The sequence below is a fragment of the Onychostoma macrolepis genome, chromosome 10 (genome assembly GCF_012432095.1).
Source record: "Onychostoma macrolepis isolate SWU-2019 chromosome 10, ASM1243209v1, whole genome shotgun sequence".
NCBI classification, from domain to species: Eukaryota; Metazoa; Chordata; class Actinopteri; order Cypriniformes; family Cyprinidae; genus Onychostoma; species Onychostoma macrolepis.
Window position 1 is genome coordinate 2,543,550 of NC_081164.1, and position 13,553 is coordinate 2,557,102.

At 44.4% G+C, this 13,553-nt stretch overlaps 1 protein-coding gene across 1 annotated transcript in view; it reads right to left on the reverse strand.

Annotated features, from left to right (window-relative positions):
- Positions 1-139: 139 nt before the first annotated feature.
- Positions 140-13,553, reverse strand: part of st8sia4 (ST8 alpha-N-acetyl-neuraminide alpha-2,8-sialyltransferase 4) — a 15,316-nt gene continuing 1,902 nt past the window's right edge. Inside the window, exons 2-5 of the mRNA XM_058790195.1 lie at positions 11,775-11,903; positions 11,353-11,610; positions 2,712-3,005; positions 140-1,540 (exon numbers count right to left, since the gene is read on the reverse strand). Coding sequence (XP_058646178.1) covers positions 1,258-1,540; positions 2,712-3,005; positions 11,353-11,610; positions 11,775-11,903 — 964 coding nt within the window. The 3' untranslated portion in view covers positions 140-1,257. The remainder of the gene's footprint in view (positions 1,541-2,711; positions 3,006-11,352; positions 11,611-11,774; positions 11,904-13,553) is intronic.

Below are 13,553 nucleotides of genomic sequence, written 5' to 3' on the forward strand. Positions count from 1 at the left end.
CTATAAGATTTCAAGAAGTATAGATTTTTTTTTTTTTTTTTACAGTTTTTACTGTATTGTTTTGGAAACAGGCCTCCATAAATTAGATTATTTAGCAAAATTCCAAAACAATTCAAAAATATGTATGCCTGTGTCATTTCATGTCATGCCACAGTGGTCTTCTGGTCAAGAAATCAGAAATGTCAACATAATCACAGATTCAGGAGATGAAGTTGATTTTTGCTTTTGGCATTAAAAACTCAAATCAACTTTAAAGCTATCAAAACAAATTAATACAGCGAGACAAATTTCTATCAAATTTAAAAACACACAGAAATGCTTAAAAACGCATTTAACATCTGTTTAAAATACAAAATACATTACAATATAAATAAAAGAATGCACTTAAGTAGAAAAACAAAACTGTAAATGAATACTCTAAGGCATTGCATGTCTTCAACATACATACATTATACATTTACATTTCTGCATCAATAATCTGCTCAGAATGTTTTTACTTTACACACAATGTAATGCCACATAAATAATGCGAGGTGTTATTAGATTCAAGTCATCTGTTCCAGGCATGCTAACACATTCTGACATACAGCAGTACATTTGATTAAGACAGATCGGTCTAAATGACTTTGACAACATACATGTAATACATTCAGTAATCTGAGACTGATATATACCAGTGTTTCCCTTTTTTAGGTGTAACCATTATGTTCATTGACAACAAACCAGACACGTGTTCCTTTTATTTCACATTAATAGAAAATCATTTACACTTTTCCAGTCAATTAAAAAGTGGATACTGTGGGTGAAATCAGACTCACCAAGTTGCAATATGCTATGAGTGGAATTCAACGCAAATTCATTCATAAACACATGTTTTTTTTGGCCCTTAAAAGGGAACTGCAAAAAACCTGCTTAAGTAGCTGTTTGGACACGTGTGACCAGGTTGGGAGTCTCTGAATTGTGTGAATCAAAAAATAATTATGTGTTTATATACCAAAAATACAGTATCTTTGGCAACTTTTGTGTAAGACATTTTCAGACAAGATCGCTTACCAACATTGTAATATCTACACACTAAGCAGGACTGTTTCATTTGTCGTTTGGAAACAACAGTAGCTTGTTCAGTGTGTAAAGCATTGCACTTCATTGCACTGACAGTTTGCAGTTGAAGGCACACTCATTCTCCAAAGCTGAAAACACATTTTAGTTTGACCTCTCAGTTTTCACTTGAGTTCCGAGTGTCCGTCCGTTCATGAGTCAAGGGTATGTGCATTTAGACATGGTCAGTTTGAGCGCACCCTTACTGTGCAGTCTCTTCAGCGTTTTGAACTCCAGCGGCATCCGGTGAGGACCCGCATTGGAAAAATAACGATATCTCAGTCCATCATAGTAATGATATTTAACAGGATTTCCGTTGCCATCTTTGGGGAAAGGCCAGAATCCATACAAGTAGATTTCATCGCAGAAGCGCGTAGCCATTGTGTACATCAGTAATCCAGTAGAGGGTCGTTTGATATTTATCTTATTTGTGAGCCAGTACCTAAGAAATAAACAGACATTGCTTGTAGTTATTGAATTATCAGTTGCTGAGTGTACTATAAGCATTATAGTACCAATTTTCAGTACTATATATGGTCTTCCATGTATTATGAAATATGAGATCACTACTTCTAAGGGCCAGATTTACTAACAGCTTGCGCCAACGCAAACCATCTTTTGGCGTTAAAATAGTAGGCTACCGTCAGGATTTACTAAAGACGCACAGTGAAGAATTAGAGCTCAAAAAGCGTGGACACAGTTATTTCTGTGCCTGACCTTATTGAATATGCATTTGTAGGTGTCATTTTCCCTTTCAGACGCAAAATTTATGGGAGGAGAGTATTAAAATGGATCACGCAACATGATTTACTAACATTTGCGCCATTATTTAATGGCCCAAAAAAGCATGTTTTAAAGCAGGCGGTTATTTGTGCTGCACTTGGTAGATTGCGCTGGTCATTATGGAAATGATCTGGCTGCGTCTGTGTTCTTTAATGTGCGTGTTGTCAGTAAATCACACGCAGAATTTCTCCTCCCATTGGTGCTTTTATGGAATTGCACTCTAAACACTAATTTGCCCTGTTTAGTAAATCTGGCCCTAAGGGTTTAAAATCTTCCGGGTCCCACTTTATATCAGGTGGCTACTATGTACTTACATTTAAATTAATCATTTGGTACAATGCATACATTGTGTACATACATGTTTTTGCATTGTACATATATATTTTTAAAAATACCTATATGTAGTTACATCTGTAATTAATTATAATTACACTGTTGACCCATCCCTTACACCTACAGATACCATTAAACCTGTCCTTAACCTTATCCCTATCCCACCTCAATAGCAGCAGCAGTGTTTTACAATACAATATGAACACAATAAGTACACTGTACTTATTTTTTGATGTAAGTACATAGTAGTTAAGGCCACCTAATATAAAGTGTGACCAAACTCCGAAATTGAAGTCACTTTGATTTTTAACTAGAAAAGCCAAGTTTGACAAGACAAACTTGGCTTTTCTAGTTAAAAATCAAAATGACATCAATTTTGTAATTTTGATTCATTTTAAATTTTACTTCATTGCTTATGAATTTGAATTAGAGTTCTGCACTCTTTTGTGTTACTTCAATTCAAATTGAAAACTGGAATTGTAAATGTCCCAACTCACCCTCGTACGGCGTGGATCAGTCGGAGTGAAGGATACGCTGTGTGCACTTTGAGTTTGTGTTTAAGAATGAGCTGGTTCACGATTTCCACGTGCCTCTCTCCACCCTTCACCATAAAGGCAGGGATCCAGAGCACGCTGTCGTTTAGCTGCTGTAAACGGCGGATGAATCGCTCCCGCTGTTGTTCGTCCCTCAGACCCCCGTACACCCGTGGGATCACGGAGGGGTTCATAGTGGTGAAGTCTGACCTCAAACCCACATCATCTGCAAAATCCTCCACAGGAGCGAGGTTACATCTGCTCAGGGACGAAAGAACAGGCAATGGTCAGAGACACGGGTCTTATATTTGATATATTTTATATATTTTAAAAATATTTTCATTTACTTTAACTTAGTACTAAAATAACTAACACTAAATACAAACCCGATTCCAAAAAAGTTGGGACACTGTACAAATTGTGAATAAAAAAGGAATGCAATAATTTACAAATCTCATAAACTTATATTTTATTCACAATAGAATATAGATAACATATCAAATGTTGAAAGTTAGACATTTTGAAATGTCATGCCAAATATTGGCTCATTTTGGATTTCATGAGAGCTACACATTCCAAAAAAGTTGGGACAGGTAGCAATAAGAGGCCGGAAAAGTTAAATGTACATATAAGGAACAGCTGGCAACATGATTGGGTATAAAAAGAGCCTCTCAGAGTGGCAGTGTCTCTCAGAAGTCAAGATGGGAAGAGGATCACCAATTCCCCCAATGCTGCGGCGAAAATAGTGGAGCAATATCAGAAAGGAGTTTCTCAGAGAAAATTGCAAAGAGTTTGAAGTTATCATCATCTACAGTGCATAATATCATCCAAAGATTCAGAGAATCTGGAACAATCTCTGTGTGTAAGGGTCAAGGCCGGAAAACCATACTGGATGCCCGTGATCTTCGGGCCCTTAGACGGCACTGCATCACATACAGGAATGCTACTGTAATGGAAATCACAACATGGGCTCAGGAATACTTCCAGAAAACATTGTCGGTGAACACAATCCACCGTGCCATTCTCCGTTGCCGGCTGAAACTCTATAGGTCAAAAAAGAAGCCATATCTAAACATGATCCAGGCGCAGGTGTTTTCTCTGGGCCAAGGCTCATTTAAAATGGACTGTGGCAAAGTGGAAAACTGTTCTGTGGTCAGACGAATCAAAATTTGAAGTTCTTTTTGGAAAACTGGGACGCCATGTCATCCGGACTAAAGAGGACAAGGACAACCCAAGTTGTTATCAGCACTCAGATCAGAAGCCTGCATCTCTGATGGTATGGGGTGTCACGATCTCGGGTGGGGCTGCCCTGCTTTTGTTGTCCTGGAGCACATGGCCTTTTGTGTTTTGACAGCTGGCCATGTGCTCCGCTGTCATATGGTGTTTTCTCCGCCCCTCTTATTATCCGGGTTCTAATTTTCCCTCCTCACCTGCACTCTATTTTGTACTCATTATCTCCCCTTTATAAACCCCTCTTGTTTGCTGTCTGGTGTCAGTCCGTATGCATTATACTGAGGTTCAGTTTGTCTTGCTGCCTGTTGTGTTTTCTGACTCGATCTCGTTTTGTTTATTTTCCTAGTCCCGTCGGTCTGGCGCTCCTGTTTTGCTGCTCTTTTTGTTTTGTTTTATTTTGTTTTTGTTGCCGGCTGCTCTAGGACTCTGGCCGGCTCACCGCCGTGGCTTTTCTCTGCCCGTTCGCCCGTCCCTTCACGATCACCCCTTCCGATCCTCCTCTGCTCGCGCTCGGCGCCCTCTCTGGATTTCAGCGGCCGCTGTCTACGAACTTTCCGCCGCCGCTCTGCCTTGCTGGCTTTGGTGAAGCCGGACTGATCTTCGCGCTGTTCAGTTGGACTATATACTGGCGAGTTAAGCCATTCGGCTTATGGTTGGGACTGAGTTCTTTTTTTGTGTTTCAATAAACTCGTATTACTCACCTGCTATTGGATCCCGCTCTCATCTCTGACAGTACGGACTGACCATCATGGATCCAGCCGGTGAGGAGTTTGTTCGATCCGCCATTGCTCATCAAGGAGCTCTCCTCGGCCACCAAGCCAGCCAGCTCGCCCACAGCTCAGGAGGTTGAAAGCCTCACGGCCCAGCTGGCTGAATTAAGAGGCCGCTTCCGTGAACTTCAACAAGACGTTCTGTCGTCCTCCGCTTCAGCAGCCCCCCTGCCTCTCTCTCACCGCGATCGCGAGCCTGAGCCGCACGCCAACAACCCGCCCTTATATGATGGGGATCCAGATTCATGTCGGGCGTTTCTATCTCAATGTTCCCTGGTGTTTGCGCTGCAACCACGTCGATATGCTACAGAACGGTTAAAGATTGCTTACGTCATTACTCTGCTGACGGGAAGGGCTCGCGAGTGGGGGACTGCCGTGTGGGACGCAGGAGCTTTTTTCTGCAATAACTTTGAGGAATTTCGTGATGAGATGACAAGACTTTTTGATCGCTCTGTAAGGGGGGATGAAGCTGCATCCAAACTAGCGCGGCTCCGTCAAGGAGGCCGTACCGTGACTGAATATGCCATCCAATTTAAGACTCTAGCAACTTCCTGCAACTGGAATGAGGGCGCTGCGAGCTATGTTTCGGGAGGGGCTTAACTTTGAGATCCAGGATGAGATTGCCACCCACGAGCTACCCCAGGACCTGGAGGGCTTTATTAATTTGGCCACTGAGTCGAAAGCCGCCTCCGCTTGCGTCAGCGACGCTGGGCACCCGCTCATCCTGGGGACTGGAGGAAACCCAGCCCTTCAAGGGCCACCCACCACCTCAATCACCCCTGCCTGATCCAGAGCCCATGCAGTTGGGGCAACTTCGATTGTCGGCCCGAGAGAGACAGCAGAGGCTGGTTCAGGGCCTCTGTCTCTACTGTGGCAAGTCAGGCCACTTTGCTCTATCATGTCCTTTAAAAGCCAAAGCCCACTAGTTAGCCGGGGAGTCCTGGTGGGCGTTTCTTCACTTATTTCCCCTCAGTCACGCACCCAGCTCTCTGCCACCATCACTTACCAAGACTCCATCCGCTCCTGCAAGGCTCTGATTGATTCGGGCGCCGAGGCCAGCTTTCTGGACTCTAGCACAGCCAAGAGCTGGGGCATCCCTGCCATTCCTCTCTCCTCTCCTGTCTCTGTCTGGGGCCTCTCTGGCCAGCTGGTAGCCACCATCACCCACACCACCCCCTGTGTAAGTCTTGTTGTGTCAGGCAATCACCGTGAGTCAGTTGTGCTGCTCCTCATGGAGTCCCCTAATGCCAGTCTTGTTCTGGGGCATCCCTGGTTGGTGCAGCACAGCCCTCAGGTTGATTGGTCCCGCAGTCAGATTATGTCTTGGAGTCAGTCTTGTCATGCGCGTTGTCTTGGCCTTGCCTCTCCTCCCGTGTCTGTGTCTCCTGTGTTGCAGGTTGAAGCAGCTGATTTCACCGGGGTCCCGGAGGAGTACCTTGATCTGCGGCTAGTTTTCAGCAAGTCCAGAGCCACCTCGCTTCCCCCACCGCCGCTCGATTGTGCCATCGATCTCCTTCCAGGCACTTCTCCGCCCCGGGGTCGTCTCTTTTCCCTGTCTGGTCCTGAACGAGAGGCTATGGACAAGTACATTCAAGAATCCATCAAGGCCGGACTCATTCGCCACTCGTCTTCCCCTGCTGGCGCTGGGTTCTTCTTTGTTAAGAAGAAGGATGGCTCTCTGCGTCCTTGCATTGATTACCGCAGGTTGAATGACATTACTGTTAAGAACAGGTACCCCTTGCCTCTAATGTCATCTGCTTTTGAACTCTTGCAGGGAGCCAAGGTCTTCACTAAATTAGACCTCCGCAACGCCTATCATCTTGTCCGCATTCGCGAGGGCGATGAGTGGAAGACAGCCTTTAATACCCCCACGGGACACTATGAATACCTGGTCCTTCCGTTCGGGCTCACTAATGCCCCTGCTGTCTTCCAGGGCATGGTCAATAGCGTGCTGGGAGACATGATTAACCAGTTTGTCTTTGTGTACCTCGATGATATTCTCATCTTTTCTCCATCCCTCCAGGTACACACTCAGCACGTCGCCAAGTCCTCCAACGGCTGCTGGAGAACCAGCTTTATGTCAAGGCGGAGAAGTGCAAGTTCCATGCCAAGTCAGTTTCATTCTTGGGCTTTATCGTTTCAGCTGGGGAGATTAAACCGGATCCGGCCAAGGTCGAGGCTGTCGCTAAGTGGCCAGTCCCCGACACTAGGAAGGCTCTGCAGCGTTTCTTGGGCTTTGCCAACTTCTACCGGCGATTCATCAGGAACTTTGGCCAGGTAGCTGCACCCTTAACGCGCCACCTCCATTAAGGTACCGTTCACCTGGAGTGCTCAGGCTCAGGAGGCCTTTGATAATTTAAAGTCCCGGTTTATCTCTGCTCCTGTTCTCTCCATTCCAGATCCCGAACGGCAATACATTGTTGAGGTGGACGCCTCTGATGTCGGGGTAGGCGCAGTCTTGTCCCAGCGTTCCTCCAGGGATGGGAAGATGCACCCCTGTGCATATTTCTCCCATCGCCTCAACCCAGCTGAGCATAATTATGACATTGGCAACCGGGAGTTGCTGGCGGTTAGGTTGGCCTTGGGTGAGTGGCATCACTGGTTGGAGGGGTCGGCTCAGCCCTTCTTGGTCTGGACGGATCATAAGAACTTAGAATACATCCGTTCGGCTAAGAGGCTGAGCTCGCGCCAGGCTCGCTGGGCTCTCTTCTTTGACCGGTTCGACTTCTCCCTTTCGTACCGGCCCGGGTCCAAAAATGTTAAACCCGATACTCTATCCCGCCAGTTCGAGCGCCCGGGAGAGGAGACCCCGATCGATGCCATACTCTCGGAAGGAGTGGTGGTAGGGGCTCTCTCCTGGGATGTCGAGCGTCGGGTGGAGGAGGCCGGACGAGGGGTGGAGGTGCCAGTTGAGTGTCCTGCAGGCCGGTTGTTCGTTCCGGAGGCACTGCGCCCTGAGGTCCTCCAGTGGGGTCATGAATCTAGGGTTGCCTGCCATCCAGGAGTCAGGAGGTCGCTGGCTGCCATCCGCCAGCGATTTTGGTGGCCATCCATTGGCCAGGACGCCAGGCAGTTTGTATTGGCTTGCTCTGTTTGTGCCCAGAACAAGGTCTCAAACCGTCCCTCCGTTGGTCTACTCCAGCCCCTTCTCATCCCCTCTCGTCCCTGGTCACACATAGCCTTAGATTTTGTCTCTGGCCTACCCCCTTCAAGAGGTTACACCGTTATTCTCACGGTGGTGGATCGCTTCTCTAAGGCGGTTCATTTCGTGCCCCTTCCCAAACTCCCTTCTGCCAAGGAGACAGCCCAACTGGTAATTGACCACGTCTTCCGGATCCATGGTCTTCCGGTTGATGTGGTCTCTGATAGGGGTCCCCAGTTTGTCTCCCGTTTTTGGCAGGAATTTTGTAGACAGATCGGGGCCTCCACGAGTCTGTCGTCAGGTTTTCATCCCCAGACCAACGGACAGTGTGAGCGAGCCAATCAGGATCTCGAGCGGGCCCTCCGCTGCCTGGCGTTCCGCAATCCTGTCTCATGGAGCCAACAGCTCACTTGGGTTGAGTATTCCCACAATACTCTCCCAGTAGCCTCCACAGGTATGTCACCGTTTGAGTGTTCTATGGGCTATCTACCTCCTTGTTTCCCTCTCAGGAACCCGATGCTGCGGTACCGTCTGCCCTAGCCTTTGTCCGAAGATGTCGTAGTGTTTGGAAGAAGGCTAGGAAGGCCTTGGTCCAGGCCTCCAGGACGGACCAAAGCAGCGGCCGATCGCCACCGGATTCCGGCACCCCGCTATGTCTGCGGTCAGAAGGTATGGCTGTCCACCAAGGACCTGCCTCTCAAGGCTGTCTCGCAAGTTAGCGCCTAGGTTCATTGGTCCATACCAGATCACCAAGGTCCTTAATCCGGTTGCGGTAAGGCTCAAGTTACCTTCCTCTCTTGGTCGGGTACACCCTGTTTTCATGTATCCAGGGTTAAACCTGTTTTCAGGTCTCCTCTAAATGCCAACGTGTCATCCCCTGCCCCCTCCCTCGTCTAGTGGATGGTGCTCCTGCCTATTCTGTTAGGAGATTACTAGATGTTCGCCGTCGTGGCAGGGGTTTTCAATACCTGGTGGACTGGGAGGGTTACGGCCCGGAGGAGAGGAGTTGGGTTCCGCTCGGGACATTCTGGATCGGTCGCTGATCGAGGACTTCCGCCGGAGACCAGGTAACCCCTTCCCTTAGGTCGCCTGGGGGCGTTCCTTGGGAGGGGGGGTACTGTCACGATCTCGGGTGGGGCTGCCCTGCTTTTGTTGTCCTGGAGCACATGGCCTTTTGTGTTTTGACAGCTGGCCATGTGCTCTGCTGTCATATGGTGTTTTCTCCGCCTCTTATTATCCGGGTTCTAATTTTCCTCCTCACCTGCACTCTATTTTGTACTCATTATCTCCCTTTATAAACCCCTCTTGTTTGCTGTCTGGTGTCAGTCCATATGCATTATACTGAGGTTCAGTTTGTCTTGCTGCCTGTTGTGTTTTCTGACTCGATCTCGTTTTGTTTATTTTCCTAGTCCCGTCGGTCTGGCGCTCCTGTTTTGCTGCTCTTTTTGTTTTGTTTTATTTTGTTTTTGTTGCCGGCTGCTCTAGGACTCTGGCCGGCTCACCGCCGTGGCTTTTCTCTGCCCGTTCGCCCGTCCCTTCACGATCACCCCTTCCGATCCTCCTCTGCTCGCGCTCGGCGCCCTCTCTGGATTTCAGCGGCCGCTGTCTACGAACTTTCCGCCGCCGCTCTGCCTTGCTGGCTTTGGTGAAGCCGGACTGATCTTCGCGCTGTTCAGTTGGACTATATACTGGCGAGTTAAGCCATTCGGCTTATGGTTGGGACTGAGTTCTTTTTTTGTGTTTCAATAAGAGGCCGGAAAAGTTAAATGTACATATAAGGAACAGCTGGCAACATGATTGGGTATAAAAGAGCCTCTCAGAGTGGCAGTGTCTCTCAGAAGTCAAGATGGGAAGAGGATCACCAATTCCCCAATGCTGCGGCGAAAAATAGTGGAGCAATATCAGAAAGGAGTTTCTCAGAGAAAAATTGCAAAGAGTTTGAAGTTATCATCATCTACAGTGCATAATATCATCCAAAGATTCAGAGAATCTGGAACAATCTCTGTGTGTAAGGGTCAAGGCCGGAAAACCATACTGGATGCCCGTGATCTTCGGGCCCTTAGACGGCACTGCATCACATACAGGAATGCTACTGTAATGGAAATCACAACATGGGCTCAGGAATACTTCCAGAAAACATTGTCGGTGAACACAATCCACCGTGCCATTCTCCGTTGCCGGCTAAAACTCTATAGGTCAAAAAAGAAGCCATATCTAAACATGATCCAGAAGCGCAGGTGTTTTCTCTGGGCCAAGGCTCATTTAAAATGGACTGTGGCAAAGTGGAAAACTGTTCTGTGGTCAGACGAATCAAAATTTGAAGTTCTTTTTGGAAAAGTGGGACGCCATGTCATCCGGACTAAAGAGGACAAGGACAACCCAAGTTGTTATCAGCACTCAGATCAGAAGCCTGCATCTCTGATGGTATGGGGTTGCATGAGTGCGTGTGGCATGGGCAGCTTACACATCTGGAAAGACACCATCAATGCTGAAAGGTATGTCCAAGTTCTAGAACAACATATGCTCCCATCCAGACGTCGTCTCTTTCAGGGAAGAGCTTGCATTTTCCAACATGACAATACCAGACCACATACTGCATCAATTACAACATCATGGCTGCGTAGAAGAAGGATCCGGGTACTGAAATGGCCAGCCTGCAGTCCAGATCTTTCACCCATAGAAAACATTTGGCGCATCATAAAGAGGAAGATGCGACAAAGAAGACCTAAGACAGTTGAGCAACTAGAAGCCTGTGTTAGACAAGAATGGGACAACATTCCTATTCCTAAACTTGAGCAACTTGTCTCCTCAGTCCCCAGACGTTTGCAGACTGTTATAAAAAGAAGAGGGGATGCCACACAGTGGTAAACATGGCCTTGTCCCAACTTTTTTGAGATGTGTTGATGCCATGAAATTTAAAATTAACTTATTTTTCCCTTACATTTTCTCAGTTTAAACATTTGATATGTCATCTATGTTGTATAATATATAATAAAATATATAATAAAATATTGAAATTTGAAACTTCCAGAACTTCCATTGCATTCTGTTTACAGTGTCCCAACTTTTTTGGAATCGGGTTTGTACTGAAAATGACAAAAACACAAGAAAATTGCTACTTGGAAAACAGGAAATATACTATTACAAATATATTTAATAAAACAAAGTATATAATAGTATATCAATGAAACCAAAATAAGGAAATTTGGTTTTCATTTTGGGGTGAAACTCGTGAAAATCTTGCAGTACTACAAAATGTACAAGTCATGTGACGCTTCTGAATTACTTTGAGCTTTTGTTCCTAGTTCAGGTTTCCAAAAATGGGATAGAATTCAAGCCAAGTTACCGATGGGAAAACACTGATTCAGTGAGAGATAAATGACCATTAGACCTTGTTAGACTGCATGCCTCGCCATAAGACACTAATGATTAGATCACCGCAGAGAAGTAAATACATTACCGTATAACGAAACCATGGCTGTCTATCTCCTTCCCACATCCGCTCTTCAGGAGAACGCCTGAGTTCCCCACCACAGCACAGGTCTTGAACGTCTTGTTCTTTAGTGGAGAGACTTCGGGAAGTAAACTGTGTAGAGTCTGAGAAACATTGAATGTCCTGCGCCGGTCCAGAACATAGTGGATGGTATCGCCCGGTTTGAAACTGCTCTTGATAACAGACACATCTCTCTCCGCATCCAAGAAGCGAAGTACGTCCTTCCTAAAGAGAACAGATTACCTATTAGTTCATAACCATACCATCCTGCAAAACAAGCTCTAGAAATGACCCTATGAAGTCATGCTCTCAATATCTCTAATACTCGTCCCTCTCGAATCTGTGCTTTATGAGGTGTGTGCATTTTTAAATTGGTGCAGGTTACTCACCTTATGATGGTCACAAGGGTGGCATTAATCTTCCATCCCACTCCCATGTCACTCAGATCACTTAAACTAAAGCCCAACAGTTTCTCGGAGCCGTTGACCATCAGTCTAGTAGAACTGAGCTCAGACCTCCTGTTCAGATGGAAATGTGGCATAGTAAATATACGCACCAGTGCTGCTAATTCTGTTGGGTTCGATAGTAGTAGTAGTCAAACTCATTAATATATTCTGATAACAAAAAGAGAGTATCATACAGTGTACAGTTTTTCATCACGGTATCAGCAAGTATATAAGAACAAATCCCTGTACAACCAGTTTAAGACATGTTACTTGGACGCACCAAATAACACTCCACACCTTGGCATTTGTCACAGGCCTATTGTACATTTTTTCTCCAAGGACTCTTATTTTGTTTTTTTTTTTCTTTTCTTTCTTTTTTTTCTTGGTTTCCTTAGTTATCGATTATGCATATCAGTGTTATCATTGATACTAAAATATTGTTTCTATTTTGAATAAGATTTTGATCACACTTCATTTTAAGGTCTAATTCTCACTATTAACTTAGCATTAGCTATGACTTTTGCCTAATTAGCTGCATATTGTTAATAGTTAGTAAGGTAGTTGTTAAGTTTAGGTATTGGGTGGAATCGTGGATTAAGGGATCTAAAATATGGTCGTGCAGAATAAAACATTAATATGTGCTTTATAAGTACTAATAAATAACCAATATGCATGCTAATAAACAGAGAGAATTGCTCCTTAAAATAAAGTGTTATACCTTTATTTTTATATTTTCCTGTTTCAATTGAAATTTTAGTTAAAGTTTTAGTTTTTAGATATTTTAGTTCTTCACCTAAATGAACATTAGAAATGTTGATTTGCCACTAGCTGAAATAAAATATTTTATTTAATTTCAAATAATGTTTATTTAAAGTAATAAATGTTTCTTTATTACTGGTTTTAGTTTCAGTGAAGGTTAATAACCATTATGCACATCTGTTTCTTGTTCTTATTATCCAGTATACTGTGTTTCAGTTGTCATAATCATCTTGTTTTGCTTTGTCTGTGTTTTGTAAGATGCTGTGGTACATTCTCTGGATTCCTGTGTTATTGAGTTTCGTTTGTATTAATAAATACATTTTGTGTATAGATTCACACCTTCATCCACCACGCCATTACAGCATTGCACTGCAAAAAAAAAAAATTTCTTTCGCCGCATTTTTGTCATGTTTTTCAGTACAAATACCTAAATATTCGGGTAACACTTTATTTTAAGGTGTCCATAAAACAGAGTAATTACCTAGTTAAGTACTCAGTAGTAGCCGTTGTACTTACATGAACTGTACTTACCATGTAACTGAGTTATGAAATAGCCTGTAATTACAGTTTGTAATTATGTAGATGTAATAGGCAGCTACTGTTACACATATGTAACAGACCGAGTCTGAAACACAGCTACTTATGTAACCAAAAGATTGTTACATATGTGTTGCAGACTTTATACAACGTATTTATAAATGTGAGTACACAGATATAAGCTACTTAAAATAAAGTGTATCAAGATTGTACTTAAGTGCACAAGAAGCTGTGTAACAGACTCGGTCTGTTACGTATGTGTAACAGTAGCTGCCTATTACATCTACATAATTACAAACTGTAATTACAGGCTGTTCCATAATTTAGTTACATGGTAAGTAGATTTTATTTCATGTAAGTACAAAGGCTACTACTAAGTACTTAATTAGGTAATTACTCTGTATTATGACACCTTAAAATAAAGTG